Source organism: Balaenoptera acutorostrata, chromosome 17, assembly GCF_949987535.1.
Source record: "Balaenoptera acutorostrata chromosome 17, mBalAcu1.1, whole genome shotgun sequence".
Classification (NCBI taxonomy): domain Eukaryota; kingdom Metazoa; phylum Chordata; class Mammalia; order Artiodactyla; family Balaenopteridae; genus Balaenoptera; species Balaenoptera acutorostrata.
The window spans coordinates 20,483,445-20,511,289 of NC_080080.1; the positions used below are offsets into that span (position 1 = coordinate 20,483,445).

A 27,845-nucleotide genomic window follows, 5' to 3' on the forward strand; every position below is an offset into this window, starting at 1 on the left:
AGGAGCAAGGTAAAAACCCACCAGACCAAACAAATGAAGAGGAAATAGGCAGTCTACCTGAAAACGAATTCAGAGTAATGATAGTAAAGATGATCCAAAATCTTGGAAATAGAATGCAGAAAATACAAGAAACGTTTAACAAGGACCTAGAAGAACTAAAGAGCAAACAAACAATGATGAACAACACAATAAATGAAATTAAAAGTTCTCTAGAAAGAATCAGTAGCAGAATAACTGAGGCAGAAGACTGGATAAGTGACCTGGAAGGTAAAATAGTGGAAGTAACTACCGCAGAGCAGAATAAAGAATGAAAACAATTGAGGACAGTCTCAGAGACCTCTGGGACAACATTAAATGCACCAACATTCAAATTATAGGGGTCCCAGAACAAGAAGAGAAAAAGAAAGGGTCTGAGAAAATATTTGAAGAGATTGTAGTTGAAAACTTACCTAACATGGGTAAGGTAATAGTCACTCAAGTCCAGGAAACGCAGAGAGGTCCCATACAGGATAAATCCAAGGAGAAACATGCCAAGACACATACTATTCAAACTATCAAAAATTAAATACAAAGAAAAAAATATTAAAAGTAGCGAGGGAAAAGCAACAAATAACATACAAGGGAATCCCCATAAGGTTAATAGCTGATCTTTCAGCAGAAACTCTGCAAGCCACAAGGGAGTGGCAGGACATATTTAAAGTGATGAAAGGGAAAAACCTACAACCAAGATTACTGTACCCAGCAGGATCTCATTCAGATTCGACGGAGAAATTAAAACCTTTACAGACAAGCAAAAGCTAAGAGAATTCAGCACCACCACATCAGCTTTACAACAAACACTAAAAGAACTTCTCTAGGCAGGAAACACAAGAGAAGGAAAAGACCTACAAAAACAAACCCAAAACAATTAAGAAAATGGTAACAGGGACATACATATTGATAATTACCTTAAATGTAAATGGATTAAATGTTCTAACCAGAAGACATAGACTGGTTGAATGGATACAAGAACAAGACCTGTATATATGCTGTCTACAAGAGACCCACTTCAGACCTAGGGACTCATACAGAATGTATGTGAGGGGATGAAAAAGGTATTCCATGCCAATGGAAATCAAAAGAAAGCTGGAGTAGCAATACTCACATCAAATAAAATATACTTTAAAATAAAGACTATTACAAGAGAGAAAGAAGGACACTACATAATGATCAAGGGATCAATCCAAGAAGAATTTATAACAATTGTAAATATTTATGCACCCAACATAGGAGCACCTCAATACATAAGGCAAATGCTAACAGCCATAAAACAGGAAATGACAGTAACACAGTCATAGTAGGATACTTTAACACCCCACTTTCACCAATGGACAGATCATCCAAAATGAAAAGAAATAAGGAAACACAAGCTTTAAATGACACATTAAACAAGATGGATTTAATTGATATTTTTAGGACATTCCATCCAAAAGCAACAGAATACACTTTCTTCTCAAGTGCTCATGGAACATTTTTCATGATAGATCATATCTTGGGTCACAAATCAAGCCTTGGTAAATTTAAGAAAATTGAAATCGTATCAAGTATCTCTTCTGACCACAAAGCTATGAGACTAGATATCAATTACAGGGAAAAAAACTGTAAAGAATACAAACACATGGAGGCAAAACAATACACTACTAAATAACCAAGAGATCACTGAAGAAATCAAAGAGGAAATCAAAAAATACCTAGAAACAAATGACAATGAAAACACGATGGCCCAAAACCTATGGGATGCAGCAAAAGCAGTTCTAAGAGGGAAGTTTATAGCAATACAATCCTACCTCAAGAAACAAGAAAAATCTCAAATAAACAACCTAACTTTACACCTAAAGCAATTAGAAAAGAAGAACAACAACAACAACAAAAAAACCCAAAGTTAACCAAAGGAAAGAAATCATAAAGATCAGATCAGAAATAAATGAAAAAGAAATGAAGGAAACAGTAGCAAAGATCAATAAAACTAAAAGCTGGTTCTTTGAGAAGATAAACAAAATTCATAAACCCCTAGCCAGACTCATCAAGAAAAAAAGGGAGAAGACTCTAATCAACAGAATTAGAAATGAAATAACAACTGACACTGCAGAAATACAAAGGATGATGAGAGATGACTACAAGCACCTATATGCCAATAAAATGGGCAACCTGGAAGAAATGGACAAATTCTTAGAAAAGCACAACCTTCCGAGACTGAGCCAGGAAGAAATAGAAAATATAAACAGGCCAGTCAGAAGCACTGAAATTGAAACGGTGATTAAAAATCTTCCAACAAACAAAAGCCCAGGACCAGATGGCTTCACAGGTGAATTCTATCAAACATTTACAGAAGAGCTAACACCTATCCTTCTCAAACTCTTCCAAAACATAGCAAAGGAAGGAACACTCCCAAACTCATTCTACGATGCCACCATCACCCTGATACCAAAACCAGACAAAGATGTCACAAAGAAAGAAAACTACAGTCCAATATCACTGATGAACATAGATGCAAAAATCCTCAACAAAATACTAGCAAAGAGAATCCAACAGCACATTAAAAGGATCATACACCATGATCAAGTGGGTTTTATCCCAGGAATTCAAGGATTCTTCAATATATGCAAATCAATAAATGTGATACACCATATTAACCAACTGACGGAGGAAGACCATATGATCATCTCAATAGATGCAGAAAAAGCTTTCGACAAAATTCAACACCCATTTATGATAAAACCCCTCCAGAAAGTAGGCATAGAGGGAACTTACGTGAACATAATAAAGGCCATATATGACAAACCCACAGCCAACATCATCCTCAATGGTGAAAAACTGTAACCATCTCCTCTAAAATCAAGCACAAGACAAGGATGTTCACTCTCACCACTATTATTCAACATAGTTTTGGAAGTTTTAGCCACAGCAATCAGAGAAGGAAAAGAAATAAATGGAATCCAAATCGAAAAAGAAGAAGTAAAGCTGTCACTGTTGGCAGATGACATGATACTATGCATAGAGAATCCTAAAGATGCTACCAGAAAACTACAAGAGCTAATCAATGAATTTGGTAAAGTAGCAGGATACAAAATTAATGCACAGAAATCTCTTGCATTCCTGTACACTAATGATGAAAAATTCGAAAGACAAATTAAGGCAACACTCCCATTTACCATTGCAACAAAAAGAATAGAATACCTAGGAATAAACCTACCTAAGGAGACAAAAGACCTGTATGCAGAAAACTATAAGACACTGATGAAGGAAATTAAAGATGATACAAACAGATGGAAAGATATATCATGTTCTTGGATTGGAAGAATCAACACTGTGAAAATGACAATACTACCCAAAGCAATCTACAGATTAAATGCAATCCCTATCAAGCTACCAATGGCATTTTTCACAGAACTAGAACAAAAAATTTCACAATTTGTATGGAAACACAGTAGACCCCGAATAGCCAAAGCAATCTTGAGAAAGAAAAATGGAGCTGGAGGAATCAGGCTCCCTGACTTCAGACTCTAGTACAAAGCTACAGTAATCAAGACAGTATGGTACTGGCACAAAGACAGAAATATAGATCAATGGAACAGGATAGAAAGTCCAGACATAAACCCATGTACTTATGGTCACCTTATCTTTTATAAGGGGGGCAAGAATATACAATGGAGAAAAGACAGCCTCTTCAATAAGTGCTGCTGGGAAAACTGGACAACCACATGTAAAAGAATGAAATTAGAACACTCCCTATCACCATACACAAAAATAAACTCAAAATGGATTAAAGACCTAAATGTAAAGCCAGACACTATAAAACTCTTAGAGGAAAACATAGGCAGAACACTCTATGACATAAATCACAGCAAGTTCCTTTTTGACCCACCTCCTAGAGAAATGGAAATAAAAACAAAAATAAACAAATGTAACGTAATGAAACTTAAAAGCTTTCGCACAGCAAAGGAAACCATAAACAAGACCAAAAGACAACCCTCAGAATGGGAGAATATATTTGCAAATGAAGCAATTGACAAAGGATAAATCTCCAAAATTTACAAGCAGCACATGCAGCTCAGTATCAAAAAAACAAACAACCCAATCCAAAAATGGGCAGAAGACCTAAATAGACATTTCTCCAAAGAAGATATACAGATTGCCAACAAACACATGAAAGGATGCTCAACATCACTATCTTTAGAGAAATGCAAATCAAAACTACAATGAGGTATCACCTCACATCAGTCAGAATGGCCATCATCAAAAAATCTACAAACAATAAATGCTGCAGAGGGTGTGGAGAAAAGGGAACCCTCTTATGCTGTTGGTGGGAATGTAAATTAATACAGCCACTCTGGGACAGTATGGAGGTTCCTTAAAAAACTAAAAATAGAACTACCATATGACCCAGCAATCCCACTACTGGGCATATACCCTGAGAAAACCATAATTCAAAAAGAGTCATGTACCACAGTGTTCATTGCAGCTCTATTTACAATAGCCAGGACATGGAATCAACCTAAGTGTCTATCGACAGATGAATGGATAAAGACGATGTGGCACATATATACAATGGAATATTCCTCAGCCATAAAAAGAAACGAAATTGTGCTATTTTTAGTGAGGTGGATGGACCTAGATTCTGTCATACAGAGTGAAGTAAGTTAGAAAGAGAAAAAGAAATACCATATGCTAACACATATATATGGAATCTAACAAAAAATGATTCTGATGAGCCTAGGGGCACGACAGGAATAAAGATGCAGACGTAGAGAATGGACTTGAGGACACGGGGAGGGGGAAGTGTAAGCTGGGACGTTGTGAGAGAGTAGCATTGACATATGTACATTACCAAATGTAAAATAGATAGCTAGTGGGAAGCAGCCGCATAGCACAGGGACATCAGCTCGGTGCTTTGTGACCACCTAGAGGGGCGGGATAGGGAGGATGGGAGGGAGACGCAAGAGGGGGGATATTGGGATATATGTATACATATAGCTGATTTACTTTGTTATATAGCAGAAAGTAATCAACATAGTAAAGCAATTATACTCCAGTAAAGACGTTTTTTTAAAAAATGGCCTGGAAGCTTTGAAAAAAGAACACATTAGAGAATAAGGCAGCCCGTTGGAATTAAAATGCAATTTTTGAAATAAATTTTAAAATTTAGTAGATGATTGGGCAGATGAAATTGAAGAAAAATCTCTCACCATTTATAACAAGGGTTGGCAAACTTTTTTACGAAGAACCAGGTAGTAAATATTCTCAGCTTTGCAAGCCATTCGGTCTCTGTCAAAATCATTCTCTCCGGCTTTGTAGCACGAAGGCAGATGGGCGTAGCCATGTTCCAGTATAACTTCATGAATACTGAAGTTTGAGTTTTACGTAACTTTTACCCATCGTAACATAGTACTTTTCTTTTGGGGTTTTTTTCAACCATTTATATATAAAAAACATGATTAATTAGATTGTGGACCACACAGAAATAGGGAGTGGGCTAGATTTTGTCCAAGAGGCCATAGTTTATTGATCCCAATGTTGATGAAAATACAGATGGTATGTAGGAACAGCATACTAAATCGTGGAATGAACTTAAGCAACTGCTGGCACATAAGAGAAGAAAGTCGCTTTGGTTTTCATGTTGGGAAACTTCTTTGAGATTTTCAGCAAATATGACATTGGCCTGATGAGAATATGATACAAGAAAAAATAATTCATACCAGACTAATTGGCTCAACATTTGAACAGTACTTACACAGTCATAATAAGGTAAATTCTGGTTACTGTTTTTTTTAACTTTGAATCAATCTGCAGTCATAATATAGCAGATCAAATAGAGGTTGTAGGGCAAAATATGCACTGTTAAGCATGACAATATAAAAATAATACTATAGATGACAAAGGTGGGACTTGGAAGGAGATGAACAAGAGTTGAAAATGTAAGAAGAAGGAAATTAACAGCCATAGAAAAAAATTAAAAGAGCTTATTTGGGAAATCCTGTATTTAAGTATATTAAGGCTACAAAGATAACTAAGAGATAAAGTTAATAATACAAAGAGCAAACCAAGGAAAAGGAAGGAGGAAGGTAGCATTACGTGTGCTAATTCCTCATCTTTCTCATCGGGGAGTCCACAGGTAATTCTCTAAGTCTGATGAATTAAAGAGACTGAAAGAGGAACCATTAAGAGGTTGGCCCTGGAAATTGCAACTGGGGTTGGAGAAGAGACATATTTGAGTTAGACTGTGTATGTGTTCAACTTTGAAGAAATAAGAGTTTCCAGTGAGAAGAGATGGAACTTGTATTTTTCACTATAAGCTTTTTTGTATAACTTTTTAAAAAACCATGTGCATGCTTTCCTTGATAGCAACAAGAAGGTTACAAATAGACAGTATGACTATAGAAGTATAGTTAAGCAAGTAAAGGTGCATAATTTTTTGTTCAGAGGGAAATGTGGCCTTAAAAACACGTGCATGGACATGGATTCTGGAAGAATAGTTTATAAAGATAAAAGTAATTGTGTTAATGAGATAAATCCTGGTAAAATTTTCTTTAGTTGTATGAGTAAGTTTTTTAAAAGAATATGTAAATATATAAGGAAATGTTTTTGCTTTTATCATATAATGCATCTTACCTCCATTTTATTCTCTTCCCTATTATATGTAAATAGTAAGATTTTCAAAGCTCTATCAACCTTCGATTGTCACACTATTTTGTTCACCTGACCCGTTTATCTGAACTAAAGTTTGCCCCTCTATTAGTCAGCTTGGACTGCCATAACAAAACATCATCAAACTGTGTAGCTCAAATAACAGAAATTTATTTTGTCACAGTTCTGGGGGCTGGAAGTTCAAGATCGGGGTCCCAGCATGCAGATTCTGGTGAGCACTCTCTTCCTGGCTTGGAGACAGCCTCCTTCTTGCTGTGTCCACATCCTGTGGAGAGAGATACAAAGAACTCTCTGTTGTCTCTTGTTCTACAAGGACAGTAATCCTATGGGATCAGGACCCCACTTTATGATCTCATCTAACCTTAATTACTTCCGTAAAATCTCTGCCTCCAAATATAGTACCATTGAGGGTTAGGCCCTAGCATAGGTATTTTGGGGGACACAAACACTTAGTCCATAACAGCCCCCATTGAATTAAGTTGTCACGTGGCTCAGTTGAACATACAGACAAATTATTTTGCCACTGAGAAGTCATGGACCTGGAGAATGACTATCCTTTATGTAGGCTTGAATTTTAAAGCCATTTAACACTAGTATTAGAAGCTTTACATAGACTGGCCCCTACCCTAACAGATTCTAGAGTTTTTAGGCTCTCCAATCCCAAGTCCCCATCCTGTCCCTGCTAAATACAGTTGCAGCAGCATTTTCTTAGTGCTTTTGTTTTCTCCTGTGTGCCAATAGCATGGTACCCTCAACTTCCCTAAGACCCGTCGGCCCTCTCTTTTTCTGTAAAATCATCCAAAGTGAACACTCAGCCTTTTGATTATTTTATTTGATCTTCACAACAACTTTTGTAAGATGGGGAGAGATGTTTTTATTCACATTTTATTGGTCATGTAGTTGAGAGGCAGAGATGAGCATTGCCCCACTGTACAGTGCAAAACATATGTCTCCTTCCATAATAAGGAGAATGGAAAGAGCCCTGGCCTAGAGGTCTTATGACTGGTGCTGATCCCAGATCTAAGCTTGGCATACCCAGCTTATGGCAAAGGCAGGGTTGTTTTTGATCAGATTAATCTTTATTGATTCAGTCACAGAAGTCTAGCACTGAGAAACTCAGTAAGATAAGTCACATCTTTTTTTCCCTACATCCATCAAGCCAAAGTGATATCATGGTCCTCATTTTTCCCCCGTGTCCATCAGGCCAGAGTGATAGCATGGAGTAAGCAGAGTTTGAGTTCACTAGCAGTGTGACCTTGGATGAGTTACTTCGCCCCTCTAAGCCTGTTTCTCTATAAACTGAAAATAATAACTACTTTGTAGATTGTTGGGAGGATTGTAGATTGTTGGGAAGATTAAAGACAATTTATCTAAAGTACTTAAAACAATTCTTCCCATATGCTGTTACAAAAATGTACCTAATATTATGTCTAGAATAGCATTAATCTCCTCTGCCACATTCCCAAGGCTGATTTGCTCCAACTTAACCAGGCCTGTTCTCCTAGCAATTTCAGAGGAGCAAGAAGAATACCCAAGCACGGAGGGCCTCTTGACCTGGCCCATCATCACCTCTGCCTTGTTCTTTTTTTTTTTTAACTTTTTATTTTATTTTGGAGTATATCCGATTAACAATGTTGTGATAGTTTCAGGTGCACAGCAAAGCGACTCAGCCATATGTATACATGTGTCCAGACTCCCCTCCCATCCAGGCTGCCACATAATACTGAGCAGAGTTCCCTGTGCTATACAGTAGGTCCTTGTTGGTAATCCTTTTTAAATATAGCAATGTTTACATCTGCCTTGTTCTTTTGATCAAAGCAAGCCACAAGCTCCTTTCTCTCCCTCCCCTAGACCCAAGAGATGGAGAAATAGATGCTACCCTGTGACCTAAGGACCTCAGGTCATATTGCAAAGGGTCATTTTTTTTTTTTTTTTTTTGCACTGAAGACATTTTTGTTATCAGTCTACTACATTGTTGTTCCAAAGGAATTTTTGTAAACATATGAAATGATGATCAACAACCAATTTTCTGGTTCCTATTTGCTTTCAGTTTTGCTTTTGTTCATTCAGCATTCACCCAGGGGTACGTGCTCGGAGTGTACATGTGCCTTGGCACCTCGCAGGCATAGCATCTCCCCTGTAGGGTGTACTTATCTGGGTGGATGAGTGATGGGTTTTCCCACTGTACCATGAGCAGGCACACAGTACAGTGTGATCCTCTCCCTTCGTGTTCCACTTGACAGGTGCAACAATCTGGGCTGATAAGAAAGGCAGGCCTTGGTAAGCAGAGCCATCTGGGATGCCGGAGGCATCTTGTTTCCTCTTGACTGCCTGCGCATGTCTGTTTATTCCCTCCATGAGGTTTTATTGTTAGAAACCCTGATACGCAGTAGCGCACATTTGGGATGCGGCAGATCCTAACCAGCATTCCATGCAAGCGTCTGCTTCCCGGCTTGTAAGTGGTAGAGTCTACACATCTAGATGTGCACCTTTATAAATAGTTAGGTGCCTGGAGAATCTGGGCCATATCTTTGGGGTGGAATTAGGACACTTTGTGCCTGACTGTCCCTGGAGACAAGAAAGAGCTGACTCCGAGTCCGAGAAAAACCACTGGCACAACCTATTGTTGGAAAACACGAGGTGATATTTGTGTAGTTGCAGCAAAGCCGGCCTGAATAAGGAGGACCATTGCCTTGTGTCTCCTAATTTGGTATCTTTATTTTTCCATCTTTCTTTTCTTTCCTTTTTCTACATGTTCTCACTCTCTCCCTGCTCCTATACCTACCTTTTCCACTAGGGCCTTTTCATCCTCCTCCTTTCCTATCTATCAGCTATTTTTCTTCAGGTCTCAGCTCAGTACACCTAACACTATCTCACAATGCCTGTAGCTCAGCTCAAGTCAGCTGGACTCCGAGGACTGTCTGTGTTCACTGCACTATTGCTTCCCCAGATCAGGCTTGGGAACCCAGCAGGAGGGTGTACGGATGCCATTCAAGGGATGTGAAGGTAACTCCCCTGAGCACATCGTATGCGGCAGGCGCTTTTAAGCATTTAGATAAACTACTTGTAATCCTTCCACCAAGGACAAGATAGGAATTATTTCCAGCATATTGAGGAGCATATTTAGAAAGGTTTAGTGACCTTTCCAAGGTCACAGTGCTAGTGAATTCCAGAGCCGGCCTTCAGTCCAGGTCTGCATGATTCCAAATGCCAAGTTCTTTCGTTATATCCCTCTTCATGTCATTCAAAAAAGAAAAAAAGTGAGGATCAGAGATGTGAGCTATCTTGCTAAGAATTATAGTGTTGGAAAGTCTCTGCCTTTTTGGCTCAATATGAGAGAAATCTAATCGGAGGAAAGCCTGTCTTACTCCCAACCTGTGAATGTCAAAAGCACAGCTGGGACTTGAACCAGTTTTCTGACACTCAAGGCTATAGGAGCCGTGATATATGATGGACAGACCGTTGTTTCATTCCTTCAGCAAATTATTATTGCCGTGTGACAGGCACTGTTCTAAAGTGTGGGATTCTTCGTGAAATAAAAAAGATCCTTGCCCTTGTGGAGGTTGCAAGCCAGTGGAAAGAAACAGATAATAAACAAAAGACAAAATAAGTTAGCTCTGTAGTGTGTTGGCCGATACTTACTATGGAGAAGGAAGCAGTGGAACAGGGTAATTAATGAGTGTTGGAAGCCGGAGGGAGGAGTGTTGCATTTTTAATTAGGGAGATTAAAATAGGACTTATTGAAAAGGTAGTATTTGAACAAAGGCTCGAAGGAAATGAGGGAATTAGCTGTGTGGATATCTGGGAGAAGACCATTTCAGGCAAAACGAGGAGTGGGTATAGTTGGCATTTGTGAGCCACAGCAAGAAGGCTGGTATAGTGGGAGCACATGTATTAAGGAAAGAGTAGTAGTAAAGGTGGCATCAAAGATACTACGTGCTCTGATTGCTTAAGGTTGGGTTAAACGTTTTAAAGATTTAAAATAAGGGCAAGGGAAAAACAAAATGACCTGTTAGGTGCATTAGGCACCTTGATGAAATAATCTAGATGTGGCATAATAGTGTTTCTGATCGGGATCGTAGCAATGTCGGTGATGAAAAGAGACTGGAGTCTGGATGTATTTGAAGGTAGACCCCTCAAGTTTTCCCAGCCGATGAGGTGTGGAATACAAGAGAAGGAGAGGCATCTGTATGAATCCAAGACTTGGGGCTTCAGCAACGGGAAGTGTAGCATTTCTCTCAGGTGAGCTGTAGAAGGCAGTTTTGAGAGGAAGAACAGGAGCTCATTTTTGGACAAGTTGAATTAGAAAAGTTTCCTAGATATGCAGATGGAACTGTGAAGTGATCAGTTGTATATTTGATTCTTTTTTTTTTAATTTATTTATTTATTTTTGGCTGTGTTGGGTCTTCGTTTCTGTGCAAGGGCTTTCTCTAGTTGCGGCAAGCGGGGACCACTCTTCATCACGGTGCACGGGCCTCTCACTGTCGCGGCCTCTCTTGTTGCGGAGCACAGGCTCCAGACGTGCAGCCTCAGAAGTTGTGGCTCACGGGCCTAGTTGCTCCGCGGCATGTGGAATCTTCCCAGACCAGGGCTCGAACCCGTGTCCCCTGCATTGGCAGGCAGATTCTCAACCACTGCGCCACCAGGGAAGCCCTGTATATTTGATTCTTTACTCTGGGGAGAGAACAGAGAGAGACACACAATTAAAAAACGTGATCCCACAGACAGCACCAATGTGACGTGTGGACTGGAAATGAGTGCAGTGGGTAGTGAGATCTGTCTTGAATTGCTCCAGAAGTAGGACTCAGAAATCAGTGAGAAAGATGATGGAAGTCTGACTTCGGCTTTGACACAAAGGACCATTTTAAACTACTAACGCTTATAGCAATGGAATAATGGTGTGTTTCACAGGATGCATTTTCTAATGCTGTAAATTTTCAGGGAGGGTCTTGAATCTAGATCATCATTTTCTCAGATCTAGATCTAGATTTCTTTAGATCTCGTGCAGCTTCAAAAAAAAAGAGAGAAGAAAAATGTAGTAATTATTTTCAGTTAAGCGATTGACGTTTGCTCTTTATGTATTCATCTAAGGTTGTTTACACAGACACATCCTTGATACATCCATCATGGCCCAGGTTTACTAGTCACCATTTTATTGATAGATGTCTTAAAGTGGATTGGACTCTTGCCTTGGGTTTAAACTTGAACCTACTGACTATTTAGATTCCTTCAAACTTTCAGTTTCTGTGATTCTGAGCATTTAGGAAGGAAAAAAGCCATCAAAAAATTCAATATGGACAAATTAAGGGAAAACAATTATGTCAAGCCAAACGTCTTTTTTTCCTTTAATGACACCAGCATGATGATGCCTTAAAACAGTGGTTCTCAAACTTTTTTTTTTTTTAATTTTTTTTTTTAACAGCTAACATTATTTATTTATTTATTTATTTATTTATTTATGGCTGTGTTGGGTCTTCGCTTCTGTGCGAGGGCTTTCTCTAGTTGTGGCAAGCGGGGTCCACTCTTCATCGCGGTGCGCGGGTCTCTCTTGCTGCAGAGCACAGGCTCCAGACGCGCAGGCTCAGTAGTTGTGGCTCACGGGCCCAGCCGCTCCGCGGCATGTGGGATCTTCCCAGACCAGGGCTCGAACCCGTGTGCCCTGCATCGGCAGGCAGATTCTCAACCATTGCGCCACCAGGGAAGCCCGGTTCTCAAACTTTTAATCCCAGGACCCTGTTACAGTCTTTAAAGTTATTGAGGACCTCAGAGACCTTTTCTTTACATGGGTGGTGCAGATATGGGAGAATAAGCAAGTAGCCTGTTTAATAAGGATCTCAAATGATGAATTGAAACCTGCAAAATTGAGGTTCACAAAAACCTACCTTCAGGATAAGAGAGCTGTAGCTTGACAGAAATTCATTTAAAGAAGACGCAAAGTTTTAGAACTTTCCCCTAAGTCCCGTATAGTCAATGATATGACTCAGTAATAATGAAGGTTTAGGCTTAATAACACATTTCATTCATCATATTTAAGACACTGCCTTTTGAAGGAAATATTAACAAGCTACAGTGCCCTGTGGAGGAGACTGGAAAGTAAAAGGTCTAAAACAGTTGCTGTATGGAAAACAGTTGAAGAAACTAATCAATGCCACACTGTGTACTTGGAAAAATTAGTGAAGTTGCTTAGCCACTACTGCTACTTAGAGGGGTCACACTGCTCAGAAGAGATGAGCATCACAAATTAGGAAGCATAAAGTGATCCAGGTGATATTAAAGCAGTGGTCAAAGTTAGAAAATGTGAATGAAATGAATCTTTCATTCATCCAAGAGGAAAGGTGTTCTTCTTTTACCTGGAAACTTTCTAGCAGTGAGATATCCTCTCTTTGGAAGACAAGAGGTTTAAGAGTGTCATTCATCATAAGATATTTCGGTTTGAGCCCAAAAGTGACCAGGTGGATGTTATAAACTACACTGGGGATAGAATACAATAGAAGAGATACCTTTTAAAATTTGTCTAACCACAGTTTTCCCATGAAAGAGTTCAGGTCGCAGAAGAGGGCATTATTAGTACTTAAAAATTATTTAATTTAAATGCCAAGTATTCTGTGAACTAGCCCATCCTTCTTGATAATTAGAGGCCCTTTTTTTTTGGTAAATGAGCATAAAAGCTGCTAAAATAGACATTAATGGGTTATTGTTTGTGTGTATGTGTGTGTTCCTCTCCCCTCTCCCCTCTCTTCCTTCCTTTTTCCAATCTTGAGTCAGATGACACAATAGAAGCCAATAAAAAGAAGACCTAGAACTAAAGAAAAAACATTACAAGATGGTAAGAGAAGGAAGAAGCATTTTTAGAGTTTGCAAATGCTTGCTTATAATGAGATGCTGCAAGTTTGTTTACCACTTCCTGATATTTGGCCATAAAGCTTGCTTTGTCCTGCCAGTGGAAATAAACAACAGTCTTTGCTTTCTCTACTTTTTCGCAATCAACCCACTGGGCTTCATGTAAGCTTAGCTCCTTAAGAGTTTGTACAACTATTGGGGACTTAAAATTTCAGCATTCTCTTATAAATCGAAGCACAGTAAATTAAAAGAGAATTTATGTTGCAAAACAAATAAGGGATAATTGAATTACAAGATAAAATTTAACTTTAAAAGCACTTTGTAGTATTGATATGTTCTTTCAATATCAAACTTCTTTAAAGCATTTTTTATTACTTAGCAGAAATGCTTCAGGTTTACCTTAAAGAACTTAAAACTTAAGAACTCTTTCCAGTTAAATACAAATCAGAAGTTACTGTAAAATGTAGCTGAAATTATTGAATAAGGGTAAATTAAAATAGGAATTACTTGCAAAAAAAAGTAATTTGCAAGCAACTTTTCCCTCAGGAATATAATGTGTCTTTTGCATAAAATGAGGTCTCTGTAAAACAGAAAGTGTGTATATGTCCATGCTACTCCCTCACTTGGTCCCAGCTTACCCTTCCCCCTCCCTGTGTCCTCAAGTCCATTCTCTATGTCTGCGTCTTTATTCCTATCCTGCCCCTATACACTACCAAATGTAAAATAGATAGCTAGTGGGAAGCAGCCGCATAGCACAGGGACATCAGCTGGGTGCTTTGTGACCACCTAGAGGGGTGGGATAGGGAGGGTGGGAGGGAGATGCAAGAGGGAGGCGATATGGGGATATATGTATACGTATAGCTGATTCACTTTGTTATACAGCAGAAACTAACACACCATTGTAAAGCAATTATACTCCAATAAAGATGCTAAAAAAAAAAAAAAAAAGAACATGAAGGCATCTGAAATACACATTCAGATTGTCTATAGAAAGGCCAGGACCAATTCAGAAAGGAAATGCCTAGACTTCCGCTTGGTGTTACAATGCATGGGGGTTAAGGTAACAAACTGCCTTCGGCCTCTTTCAGGGGCAGCAGAACAAACCAAAATTGTCTCTAGGGATGGAAATCGAGAGAATGATGTAGCAGGCCTGAGTGTAGAGGAAGAAACGGGGCAAGTGTTTTTTCTAATGTTTGCCTTGGGCAAGATTTTTTTTTATTATTTTCTACTAAATATGAAATACTATCTCTTTGCTTTACAAACTGTTATTTCGGTTTAGGCTTCTTCTGTGGGGGGGAAATAAAACGCAGCATATTCGAGAAAATTATCTAACGTTGGGTGCGGAGAGAGGCATGAGTGTTGGGTGGCAGAGGAAAGGAGGATAGCTGAAGTAACACTATGGAGCTACGAAGATTGAACAACTCTGCACCTCCCAGTGGGACAATGTGATAAATAGATTGATGTGCGTTTAACACGTGCTTGTTCCAAATGGCCCGTAGAAATCAGGTCTAAGCCCTTTAAAGAAATCAGGTTATGTTTCTGCTTTGTACATAGGTTCATTTGTGCCATCTTTTAGATTCCACGGATAAGTGATAGCATACGGTAGGTGTCTCTCTCTTGCTGACTTCCTTCACTTAGTATGATTCTCTCTAGTTGCATCCATGTTGCTGCAAATGGCGTTATTTTGTTCTTTTTTATGGCGGACTGAGTCACTTTGCTGCACAGCAGAGATTGGCACACCATTGTACATCAACTCTACTTCGATTAAAAAAAAAAAAAGAAAGAAAGAAAAGAGCCAGGTTATGGTATTCACTCCCCAAGCCTGGTTGCTATTGGGGTTGGGGGCATCGTGACAGAAGGAAGAGGAGTGCAGGTTGACCTGCGCTGCTACGCGAGCAGCTGAGGCGGAACAAACAAAAGTCTGCTCTGAGAATAGAGAAGGCAGCGCGCACTGGGGCAGCTGAAGTCGATGATGTCTCTTCACAAGTTAATGTGTACGGCTGAGTAATAGTCCACTGTGTACATGGGCCACATCTTCTTTATCCATTCGTCTGTCGATGGACGCTCAGGTGGCTTCCATGTCCTGGTAGTGAGGTGGGTGGACCCAGAGACTGTCATACGGGGTGGGGTAAGTCAGAAAGAACAACACATACCGTAGGCTAATGCGTATGTATGGAATCTAAAAAAAGAAAACATGGTTCTGAAGAACCTAGGGGCAGGACAGGAATAAAGACACAGAGGTAGAGAATGGACTTGAGGACACGGGGAGGGGGAAGGGGAAGCTGGGACGAAGTGAGAGAGTGGCATGGACATATATACACTACCAAATGTAAAATAGATAGCTAGTGGGAAGCAGCCGCATAGCACAGGGAGATCAGCTCGGTGCTTTGTGACCACCTAGAGGGGTGGGATAGGGAGAGTGGGAGGGAGACTCAAGAGGGAGGGGATGTGGGGATAGATGTATAAGTATAGCTGATTCACTTTGTTACAAAGCAGAAACTAACACACCATTGTAAAGCAGTTATACTGCAATAAAGATGTTAAGGATATAATTATTCAGATAAAAAAAAGTTAATGTGTAGCAAACTAATAACAAGTTCATATTAGAGCCAAGGCTAAGAATCAGTTGATAAATGGGGCCGATACATGTATCACTATCTGAGTAAGAGAAAAAACAGAGCTTATTAATGGTAGGAATCTGTATCCCTCCCCACTGTATTTGTTATGCCTGTTTACATGGAGGCATATCCCCGTAGGTTCGTATGGTCTTAAAAATCTGTACCTGAAGCTTTGTGTTTATTGCTGTCCAAGCATGTAACACCAAATTACTGCTGAGTAAGAGTATATTGTGAAGGCAAAGCAAAGCAACACCTGGACTGTTAGCCTCAGAACACCTGGATTTATAATAAAAGGAAATGTATAACACAAGAGTCCACGGTAAGCTGGTGAGGATGTCTTCTGAGCTGACTTGGTGTGTTTGGATTCATCTCCCCCTGAATCTCCAGTTGATGAGACTTGTCTTGGAGCTGAGGGTGCTCCATCTCCTAGGAAATGAGCGAGTTGAAGAATGACCTCCCAGGAAGTTTGGTATATTGATGTATAAGCAATTTATCTTCTTGCCTTTCCCTTCCTAATTTACAGCCTTCTGTGACTGGTTTATAGGAGTGTTCAAAAGATATGTGATTAGCTTTACTTGCAAGAAACTTGCAAGGGGTTTCAGGGCAATGGTGTGTCAGCTCTGAACTCATTCAGCTAATCTGAAGGAAAATTTTTAGAGCAGGAAGGAGGCAGATTCAGAGGTGCTGACTTGTGAAACATGGTGGGAAGTGCATTCCTAGCTAAAAGAGCTGAAACTCTGGTTTCCTAATCATGCGAGGGAAAAGTGATGACGAGCAAAAGGGAAAAAGCTAAACAACAACAAAACATGCCCTCATTTGCACCATCCATGCCAGAAGCCCTTCTTTCTCATCAGAATTAGGAAAGCAATTGATATGGTTGTATGCAGTGATTAGAGGGAAAATGGCTGGCAGTCTGTGACTAGAGTATGCAGAGTGGAAGGGAGAGACGGACAAGTTTGATTAGGAGCCACGTGAGCAGCTCACAGTCGGGGGTAGAGCAGCGAGGGCTGGACTTGAAATTCACTGCTGATTAAAAGTAAGGCAGGTCTGTGAGCTCAGACTCAGTGAGAATGGTTTCATTTCATTAATTCATTCGCTTATTCACTGTGGCTCTGTAGAGCCTCTGTTAAGTGCAAGGCACTCTGGGGAGCACAGTCATAACTATTGTATCCTCACTGAGTGTGCCAGTTACTAGGGTTGCAAAACAAATTACCCCAACACTTAATGGTGGAAGACAACTGTACATGATGCTAGTGGATTATGTGTGTCTCTGCATCATGGCGTCTGGAAGTCTGAGCTGGAAGATTTGAATCCTGGTAGCTGGAATCATCTAAAGCTTGGTTACTCATTTGTCTGACGGTTGATAGGGTTGGTGGTGGCTGTCAGCTGAGACTTGAAGCTGGGGGATTGGCCAGAACTCCTATACCTGGTCTCTTCATGTGGTCAGAGCTTCCTCACAATATGGTGGCCAGGTTCTGAAGGTGAGTGCCAGAGAGGGTGAGCCAGGCAGAAGCTCTATCTCTTTTCTGATGTAGCCTCAGAAGTCACAGATAGCAACAAGTCTGCTGTACTCCATTGGCCAGGCCCTCCATGAACCCTGTCAAAATTCAGACGGAGACAACATCAACCCCAAATATCGGTGGAGGAATGAAAGTCACAATCAGTGAAAAGGAGATATCTATGTGTGTATGTATGTATATGTGCATATATAAAATCATCTTTGGAAAAATGCAATCTGCCACTCCTGAGAGTGAAAGAAAAAAAATTACCACAGCACAAAGCAAAAAATGATGTTTTATTTGTGATTATTTTTATAAGTGATGGCCCAAAGAATCATACAATTCAAAATATACTAATAAAAAATAACACCTGAACACTGTTTTCTAAACTTGAATCACCTGCATTTCACTTCCACTATTTTTACTATTACCATCTATATTATTGTTTCCTTAATTTTTCTTGAAATTGACCCATTTTTTATTGAAGTATAGTTGATGTACAATATTGTAAGTTACAGGTGTACAATATAGTGAGACACGATTTTTAAAGCTTATACTCCATTTATAGTTATTATAAAACATTGGCTATATTCCCGGTGTTGTACAATATATTCATGTAGCTTATTTTATACCTATTAGTTTGTACCTCATAGTGCCCTCCTCCTATCATGCCCCTCCCCTCTTCCCTCTCCCCACTGGTAACCATTAGTCTGTTCTGTATATCTGCGAGTCTGCTTCTTTGTTGTTATAGTCAATAATTTGTTGTATTTTTTAGATTCCACATGTAAATGGTATCATAGAGTATTTGTCTTTCTCTGTCTGACTTATTTCACTTAGCATAACACCCTCAAAGTCTATCCATGTTGCTGCAAATGGCAAAATTTCCTTCTTTTTTATGGATGAGTAATATTTCATTTTATATATATATATATATATATATATACACACACACACACACACACACACACACACACACACATACATCACATCTTCTTTATCCATTCATCTATTGATGGACATTTAAGTTGCTTCTGTATCTTGGCAGTTGTAAATAATGACCCAGGTTTTTATTAACTCAAATTTGTTTTAAAAGCAATCTAGGTATTACTACAGAAAATAGAATGTATTTTTGCCATAATTTATTTGTCATAAAATAAAGGTAACCTTAAATATAAAAAAAGTAAAACAGAGCAGTTATTATATGCTAGATGAAAATTCTGCTTTCCAATGACAGTTCCGAGGCTGAAGGAAGCCCTCTCTTTGTCAAAGATCTTGTTAGCAGGTGTTAGAAAGATGTTAAATCACACTCATACAAAATCAAGGCTCTGCCCTTCACATAATCTGAGAGATTGAAAGAGAAGTGAAAGAGAATGATCCCTAGTGAGGTCAGTGATATTTAAGGCCAGGTCTGTGGACTCTCCAACATCCTTTAGAGAACTACTTATATTAAAATCCTGATCCAGAATGCAAACACTGATCCAGAATGATAAAGATTATAGCTAGTTAAGCTTTCATTTAGCCTCAGCCAAGTCCCTGGGATCTATGAGGCAGACCGGCATCTAGCACAGTTGATGCTTATTGATGAGTGAATGTATTTGTAACCTGCCATTGGTCAAAGGCTGGGTCCTTTGCACCTCTGTGTTTCGTTTTGTTTCATAAGCCTCCCTGAAAGATCCAGTGAGCAATAAATGACTCCGGCTAGTTGGCTTCTACATGAAGTCTAGCTACACTCATTATCTTATTACCATTCCCCACGCGCTGGTGGAATTGACTTTTTCCTTACCTACTGTGCATAACTAATTCCTAGACTTTACAGGACCACCCTAAATCCAGAGCTCTCAGGAGCTATTCGTATGTAGGTATCTAAATCCTATAACATTCATTCCTAAAATAATTATTAGCACCTGCTGGGGCCAGTTATCCTAGGTCCTAGAGATATCAGAGGATAGTGAGAAATGGACACTTTCTTGTGATACAGAGAAAGGCCACTTGGCGGCAGCTGTTTCACCCCTAAAATTCAGTCAATTGCTTAGCAACCTAATTGTCTTGTTGTTAGAGTAGTCATCAGAAAACACTACTTCCTGGGGACTTCTCCCAGTAGAGAGAACCTGAGAATAGGTGTAGTTTTCATGGCCTTCTCCACCTGGACCTTTTCTTTCTGTCTTTCAGGGACATGGAGAAGGTCTGCAGAGGCTCAGAGGAAGACAAGAGTCAGATATTTATCTTCAGAGAATCCAGCCTGTAGCCTTTACCACACTATAGGACTTCTAACAGCAGCGCCTTTCTAGGCATGGGGCTGGCATTAACAGATCTTCTTTTCCTTCTTTATTTATAGTCGGCTACGGTGAAGCTATCAAAACCAGTGGCTCTGTGGACTCAGCAGGATGTCTGCAAGTGGTTGAAGAAACATTGTCCGAATCAGTATCAGATCTACAGTGAGTCATTCAAACAGCATGACATAACTGGTAAAGTATGCAGTATCCGAAATATTTCACTCCCTCTCCCTCTTCCCATCTCAATGGCCTTTCCCACACCCTTAAAATGAAAAAGCATCTCCCTGCTGAAATTGTCTGGCATGGTGGGTTTACTTTAAAAGGAACGATAAATTCCAGATCCGGGCACGCCATGCTGCTTAACAAGCATAAGTGGTTATTACAGGGAACCATGGATTTTGAATGTCTAGTATAAAAGTATGTGGTAATCAGGGTAAGGGGTTGGGGGATCCTAGAGAAAATAAGAGTGTAGCAGTCCTAGAGTAAAGAAAGGGAGGAGATCCTTCAAATTAATTTGGTTACAGGGTCCGTAGGTAGATGTTTTAAGAAGAAAAGGTTTCTAAATAGGAAAATTCTGGACTAAATATGATAATTCTAACTCACTGCCCCTGAGATGAATACCCTCAAAGCACAAATTAAGACTCCCTTTAAATCAAGGGGCTTTGAGTATTATATGTGGAAGTCGAGAAGCGCTTGGCAGCAGGAAATATGACAGCATAATGAACTGTAAAAGCCTGTAGGATCGTGTCTCTCAATTGGAGAATGGAGTGGGTAAGAGGGAGCGGATAGGTCCACGGTGGGAGCCCATCAGAGTAAGGGGGTCTTTTGCAGACCTCGCCTGCCCACCTGCCCTGAGATTCTGCTTGATTGTGGGTACCATTCCTCCCACCCTCCTCTTTTGCAAACCTTATAATGAAAGATAGGATAGAGAAACATGCTCTGTGCACCAAAACTGTGCTTCAAGGCGGGAAAAAGTGTTGAGAAGATCTGATTCCAGTCCAGATTCTTCTTTTTTCTAAGTGAAAACTGACCCTCTAGTGGGAAAGGGACTTGCTCTCGAGTAGCTCAGCACGCCTGACGCCAAACCCTTTCCAGACTCATACTTTGCATCTTCAGAAATGCTAACCTCTCTATATTCACTCCCGTCACTTTGAAAAGGGTCACGTCAAGCAGAAAGCATTTATTTTTGCAGTTCAGTTCTTACCCTGTAGCTTCAAGATCTGGGGCAGATCGTACCTCCTTAGAGCAGGACTAGATGGGTGGTTTTCAAAGTGCGTTCCGTGGAGCCCTTGGTTGTACTAGAGGCTGCCAGAGGGACATGCTTTGGGTTGAGATGGGTGTGTCTGTTTCACATATTCAAATTGCACAGAAAATTTGATTTGGAAAAAAAGGCTTCTAATATTAAATAACATTTTTTTTAAATTTTATTTTTATTTATTTATTTGGTTGCATTGGGTCTTCGTTGCTGCACACAGGCTTTCTCCAGTTGCATCGAGCAGGGGCTACTCTTAGTTGTGGTGCGCGGGCTTCTCATTGCGGTGGTTTCTCTTGTTGCAGAGCTCAGGCTTTAGGCACACGGGCTTCAGTAGTTGTGGCACGTGGACTCAGTAGTTGTGGCTCGTGGGCTCTAGAGCGCAGGCTCAGTAGTTGTGGTGTGCAGGCTTAGTTGCTCCACGGCATGTGGGATCTTCCTGGACCAGAGATCGAACCCGTGTCCCCTGCACTGGCAGGCGGATTCTTAACCACCGCGCCACCAGGGAAGTCTCTAAATAACATTTAAGTAACGCTGAGCTAGATTATCAGAGATTCCTGATGACCAAGTTAGTAATGTTTAAATATGTAAGTAACGCACAGGTGTAGCTCAAAGTGAGTTAACAGAGAGTGAAATCCTCCTAACTTAAGCATAGAAATGGTCCTTAATATGCTTCTTTTCTCCTCCGAACTGGAGGTAATGGCCCATTTGGATGAAATTCCTGAAATCCCTGAAATCCTGAAGGCAGTGTCAGAACTTAGCTTAGATTCCAAGTGTCTAGATTCTTTTTCTTAGTCCCTCGCTTAAGGATATAAGAAAATCCCATACAGGGTCAGTTATTCCACCCCTAAAATTTATCAACCAGTTAGTAACCATTTGGCTGATTATGGTAACCTTCATCAGATAATGTCTGTTTCTTAATGCTTGTGTGATAGTAATGGCAAAACCTTTGTCATGATCTTATTAGAAAGTAGTGTTATCTTTTGTTAGGGGTGGGAATTCTGTGATACCCTTGAGGGAGGGGTAAGCATTTATAATGGTTTGAAAAGGATGAGCATTACACCCCCCTCAGAAATAAAGATCTCATGCTTCAATGCTTATGGAGTAAATGGTACCACTTCCTAAGGCTTTCTGCTACGTGGCCTTGTGTTGCAAACAGCTGTCATATTGCTTTTGGTGGCATACTTGGTCTCCACAAACACCTCTGGTATTGGTAAATCACAACCTTCTTGAGATCTTGGACAAGCTGCTTAACCTAGACAAGTTATTCAACCTCACTTCTTCATCTTCAAAATGGAGATGATAATAATAACAATACCTGTCTCAGAGAGTCATTGTGAAGATTAAATGAAATGATATAAACAAACCACTAAGTTAATCATTTATTGACACCTTCTACATACTAGCACTGTGCTGTTCTTCATGTCGAAACTCATCTGGAGGTGTCTAAAATCATACTGTTACTTCATTCTGAGGGCAGCCTGTTTTCTGGCAAGAAAAGAAAGCAGGGGATTATTTGGGGACTTAGGAGAGAATGATTTCAGGTTAACATTTGACACACACATCTTTCTGACCTTCACCTATTCAAGGCCTCAGAAGACCACTTTTGTCTCCTGTTTCTCTCCAAGGGTGAATGTAAACTACCCAAATGATCACAGGTGCCAAGTGGCCCGAAGATAGCTTTCAGGACTGAAGCCAGCCCTGTGATGCTGGCGGCTGCAGGAATCCTAGTACCCTTGTAGGCTCTGATAAACTGGGCAAAGAGGATTGTACAAAATCAAGACGTGATGGCAGAGAGAGCCTCAGCAGCCGATGCAGACAGTAGAGTGTCTTAGAGTGAGGGCAGGGAGGGGGTTACAAGTGCCAGGTCAAAGCCCAGACTTGCAGCTTAGCTCTGTGATTCTGTGAAGGTGACTTGGTGTACTCCCGCTTTCTTTACCTGTAAAGAGGAGATGATAATAGTACCCGCCTCAGAGTGTTGCTGTGAGAGTAGTTCACGGTTACAGTAAGCAGGCAGTGAATGTTAGCTGCTGCTGTTTTCCTAAGTGCTGCTGCGCTTTCTATGAAAACAAACCACACACATAAACACTGATGAATTCATCCATCTTTATTATCCTGAAAATTATAATGAGCACCTAAGGATGGGGGTTGGGATCTGGGCTCTAAATATCCTGTGCTTATCTGCAAGGCCGCAATAAAGACGTCCATGTGTCTCTTATTTATGCTTAGATTCTCCTGAGTACTGCTGTTCATTTATGTGTCTTAAAGCAAGGGTCTCCAATATCATGCTCATCAGGGAAGCATGTTATATCTCTGTAACACATAAACAATCCCTTAATTTAGAGACGCATGGGACCATGGCGATAAATAAAAAAGACATATTGAATGGAAAGAAGAATCAGGAAGAAAAAAAAGATGGGCTTTCTGATTACAGACCTGAGGCAAATCCTCCTCCTCCCACCCCGCCCCTGTCCTCCACCCCTCGACCTCTGACAAGTAATAACTGTGCAACATCACACAAGCTAGTTCCAAGTCAGTGATATGAGAATAATATTTATCTTAAAGGGTTGTTGGAAAGGTTAAAGGGGATGATGCATGTGAAGGGTTTAGCTTTACGCCTGATACATAGTAGACATCCGTTTAGCAAGTATTTATGGGGCATCTACCCTGTACCAGGTTTGGGGAATACAGCAATAAATATAATGGTCAGTGATCTGTGTAGGGAAAAAATTGCACCTCCATAGAAAACTGTGCCTCCTCCACAGCACATCATTTCGGGGTGTCTACTTCTGATTCTACGAAGCTGTCCTACCACTCTGTAAGCTGTAGGTAAGTGATAGCAGTATAAAATAATGCTTGTCTGTAGATGTGTAAATTCTGTCCCACGGAGGTTCAGTTGACTTCCCAATCCACTGTGGAAAAGGTGAGTTTTGTCTCCCACTTACACATTCATTTCACTCCTGCTGATCTAAACATGTGTCGGCTCTTTGGAGTCTCCTTTGAGTTGGTTGTAACATCTTATCAGTTTCCACAAAATCTTAAACATGTGTTTATTTCTGTATATGATGAGAGTCATGATTTTAAGTTTTTTGAAAAGTATCCTTTTACCTTGGTAGTTGTTTCGTCTTTTTTTAATTGGTTTCAACCAACAATTCCACTATATTAACATCTTTCCGATGCCTTTGTTTAAAATACATTATATTCTAAACAAACTCCCCCCTCTCCGCCATCCAGTTTCTCCAAAGTCTAAGGAAACTTAAGGTATGTTTTAACACACCAGTATTCAAAACCTTGTGCAAGTTTCCTATTAGAATTTCTGAGAATTTCATTGCGTCCAGAAGGCACCTGCTATTTTATGGCAGATGAGTTAAATCAGAAGAGACTCTACTAGTGGTAACTCCCTGCAGAAGCGCTCTTAACAGGCATAAGATGGTTAGCACACCTGAGAGGCATTACGATAGATAGATTTAAATCATCAGATTAGGCTTGAAGGAAAGAAATTTGTCTATTTTCCTGTGCTTGCAGGATTCTTTCCCCAGCTTTCTGAGGCCGGGCTTGGAATGCTGATGAGGAAGCTCTACTGGGACCAGGTGTAAGCTCACTGGCAATGTTCGGATTCTTTTTTATGCACAGTTAAGAATCTTTTCAGGTTTGAGGCAGTTTCAGCCCCTGGCTGTGCCTGGTATTCTTCCTGTGGTGGCTGCTAAAATCAACTCATTTCCTTCAGCATCAAGCCTTTCTTTCCTCAGTAAAGGGTTCTTTCCCCTCCCAACTTTAAAGACTTATCTTCCTGGGTGAGGCAGTCAGAGCTCCTCAGAATACAAAGTGCATTTTTAGAAGCTATTTTGAATGTGTAAAAGGTTTCCACGTGGCCTGCTTCGTGGAACACAGGTGGGAATCCTTTAGATGTCTGCAGGAATAAATACTTAGCCTGTGAATGTCCCCTGCAGGTGGTCAGTATTGACTTGTCATATTTCTCATTGATCTCCTACAAAATCAGTGAATGCTTCTGGTTCTTTCTGTGCTTCAGACACTGCCCATTTGTACCTCTTTCCCCTTTTCAAAATATTCCGCTGGGATGTAGCACCCTGAAATTTGGCAGTTCTGCTTATGCTATTGAATAAAGGGGAAACCTCTTTATCTTTTTCAAACCTTTGGATTGTGGGCTCTGTGCATTTGCTAACATTTACCCTTCTGCTATTGTCTTCCTAGTCTTTTATCACGGTTAGAATTACCCATGGAGGTCAGTGGGGTGTGTAGTAAACAAGTGTCCAAAGAAGTGGAGTAATTACTTTTTGTGCTATACCTGTGAGAACACTACTTTGTGGAACCCAGTATAGCCCAATAAAATGTGGGCTTGTTGAACTACCACAGTGCTTCATCTGCGCATTTTCTTGTCTTTATTGGTTTTCCCTCTGGATAGCGTGTTCTACTCTTGTATATCTTTGTATTTTGTTACATTTCTCTTTTGTATGAACTGCTCTACATTTTTTATTGAATCTCGAGCAGCATTTTATATCTGCATAGTAAAGTTTTGACATCATCAGGGCATGAGTTTCCCACATATTAATTTTCCAATAACAGCATTTATTCTTCATTTTTAACACCCTTTGATAGAAAGCTTACTAACATCACCTCTATACTCCTCAGCATTCTTAAACCTAGGATGCTGAATTTGGTTGTCTTGATGATTCAGGATAATAGATTTCTGAATGTTGGAAGTGACTTCAGATGTCATCTGAGGTTTTATTGGGTCAGTTTAAAAATACGCCTTTCAATGAGAAGTATGAATGGAGATCAGAATATCAGCTTCATTCCCGATAAAGCTTTTTTGGAGAATATCCTTTAAGTCTTCAGATGAATTGATTTGCTAAGAATATTTTCCCTCTAAATCAGGTATTCTGGTCACTGGCAGAGCTGGGAAGTGCCCCTCTAACCGCCTGGGAGAAAGCAGACTGCATCAGGCACACAGGTCACAAGACAGGACAGAACATGAGGCTGGGCTGGGCAAACCCGTTTCCTGCTTCCAAGGGCACCAAACAGAGGGGAGGAGAGAGGCCAGGAGTGTTAGTCAGGGAAGTTCTTCCGTGAAGGAATAAGGTGGGGAACAAGTGTCCCCTTACCACTTCAATGAGATGTCTCCCCACGTGTCCTTTCCAACATCCCTGCTAGATAGCCAGACAGCCTTTGCTCAGATACCTCCAGGGATGAGCATTTCATAATTTTTAAAAGCAAACTGTTTTTTTTTGTTTGTTTTGGTCCAAGATTTTGGATGACGGTGGCAGTTACAGTGCTTGGTTTTCCTTGCTCCCTCCTACTCTGAGCTGCAGGGCTCTCAAATGCCATGCTTTCTTCTACCATCCTCAAACCCACCCCTTTACCTGGATAATTCCAGCTTCCTTTCGGGCTTTAGTTCAGATACCATCTCCTGCAAAAGCCTTTCTTACTCCTCCTCATCTGGATTAAGTAACCCATCCTGTAGCTCCCAGGATAAGCCCTGTGATAGAACTTGTCCCATGAAGTTGATAGTTGAAAAATTTAATGATTAGAAAGTTCTGCTGAGGTTTTACTGAAACCCACCCCTAGATCCTGTTTAGCTTCCTGGGTAATAGAAACCTTTGCTGAAGAAAGCCCTTCATGACTGCCCCCCAGTACAGATTCACGTGCCAGGCCTCCGTGGAGCCATGATGCCTTCCCCCAGCCTTTCCTTCATCCCACTGGCCTGTTGAGTGGCTCTCCCAACACGCTTTCTCCCAATTCCTTTCTTCATCGCTAGTAAAGGTCTGGTTTCTGCTACGCTGAAAAGTTACACGCTGTTTGATGGGATTTCCCTAAAACTATTTACCCTCTACCGATCTGTCTTCTCCTGCTTTTTGTTTCAGAAAACATGCTCTTATTCCCTTCTACAAACAATCTGTTCTGCCTCTGCTTTAACCAGACATTCCCTATATCCTCTGGATATTTGCTTCCTCAGTTACAGTCATCCTCTCATCTTCAGTCTAGCTACACTGGCTACCTCCTTTCTCTCTAAATACAGTTGACCCCTGAACGAAGTGGGTTTGATATACACAGGTCCACTTACACGCAGATATTTTTCAATGGAAAATGCAATAGGGCTACATGGTTCATTGAATCCGCGGATGCAGAGGAACCATGGATACGGAGGGCTGACAATACTGCAGGCGGATTAACCCCCTCGTTGTTCGAGGGTCAACTGTAGCTTCATTTTAGCCCCTTGACCAATCCCTTTCTATTCATTTCATTTATTTGTTAAATCATAATTAATTCATTTGTTTTATAAAATTTATGTGACCACTACCACATGCCAGGCAGAACACCATATCCAACAGCTTCAGAATGTATGTACTTTCCAGTTCAGGGGACTTATTCACCACGATGTACTATACGCCAGGGCACAAATCAGTCTCAGTAAATTTGAAAAAACTGAAGTGGCACAGGGTACACTCTCTGACCGAAACAGAATTAAATTAGAAATCATTACCAAGAAGATCCCAAATATTTAGAAACTTAATGCACATCCATGTAACCAGATGGGAGAGGGGAAAAAAAAAAAATCGCAAGAGAAACTAAAACATATTTTGAACTGAATGATAGTAGAAACATTAATATTTCAAATGTTTGTGTGGTACAGCTACAGAACTTAGAGGAAAATTATAGC

At 40.3% G+C, this 27,845-nt stretch overlaps 1 protein-coding gene across 5 annotated transcripts in view; it reads left to right on the forward strand.

Moving 5' to 3' along the window:
* SAMD12 (sterile alpha motif domain containing 12) overlaps positions 1-27,845 on the forward strand; it is a 434,589-nt gene that overhangs the window by 163,857 nt on the left and 242,887 nt on the right. For 4 of the 5 annotated variants that reach the window (XR_009005840.1, XR_009005841.1, XM_057532459.1 and 1 more), the window contains exon 3: positions 19,977-20,106. Coding sequence is in view for 3 of the 5 variants with exons in the window: in XM_057532459.1 (XP_057388442.1) it covers positions 19,977-20,106 (130 nt within the window). In the remaining 2 variants the exon portion in view is untranslated. The remainder of the gene's footprint in view (positions 1-19,976; positions 20,107-27,845) is intronic. The other variant, XM_057532461.1, reaches the window with a different exon arrangement.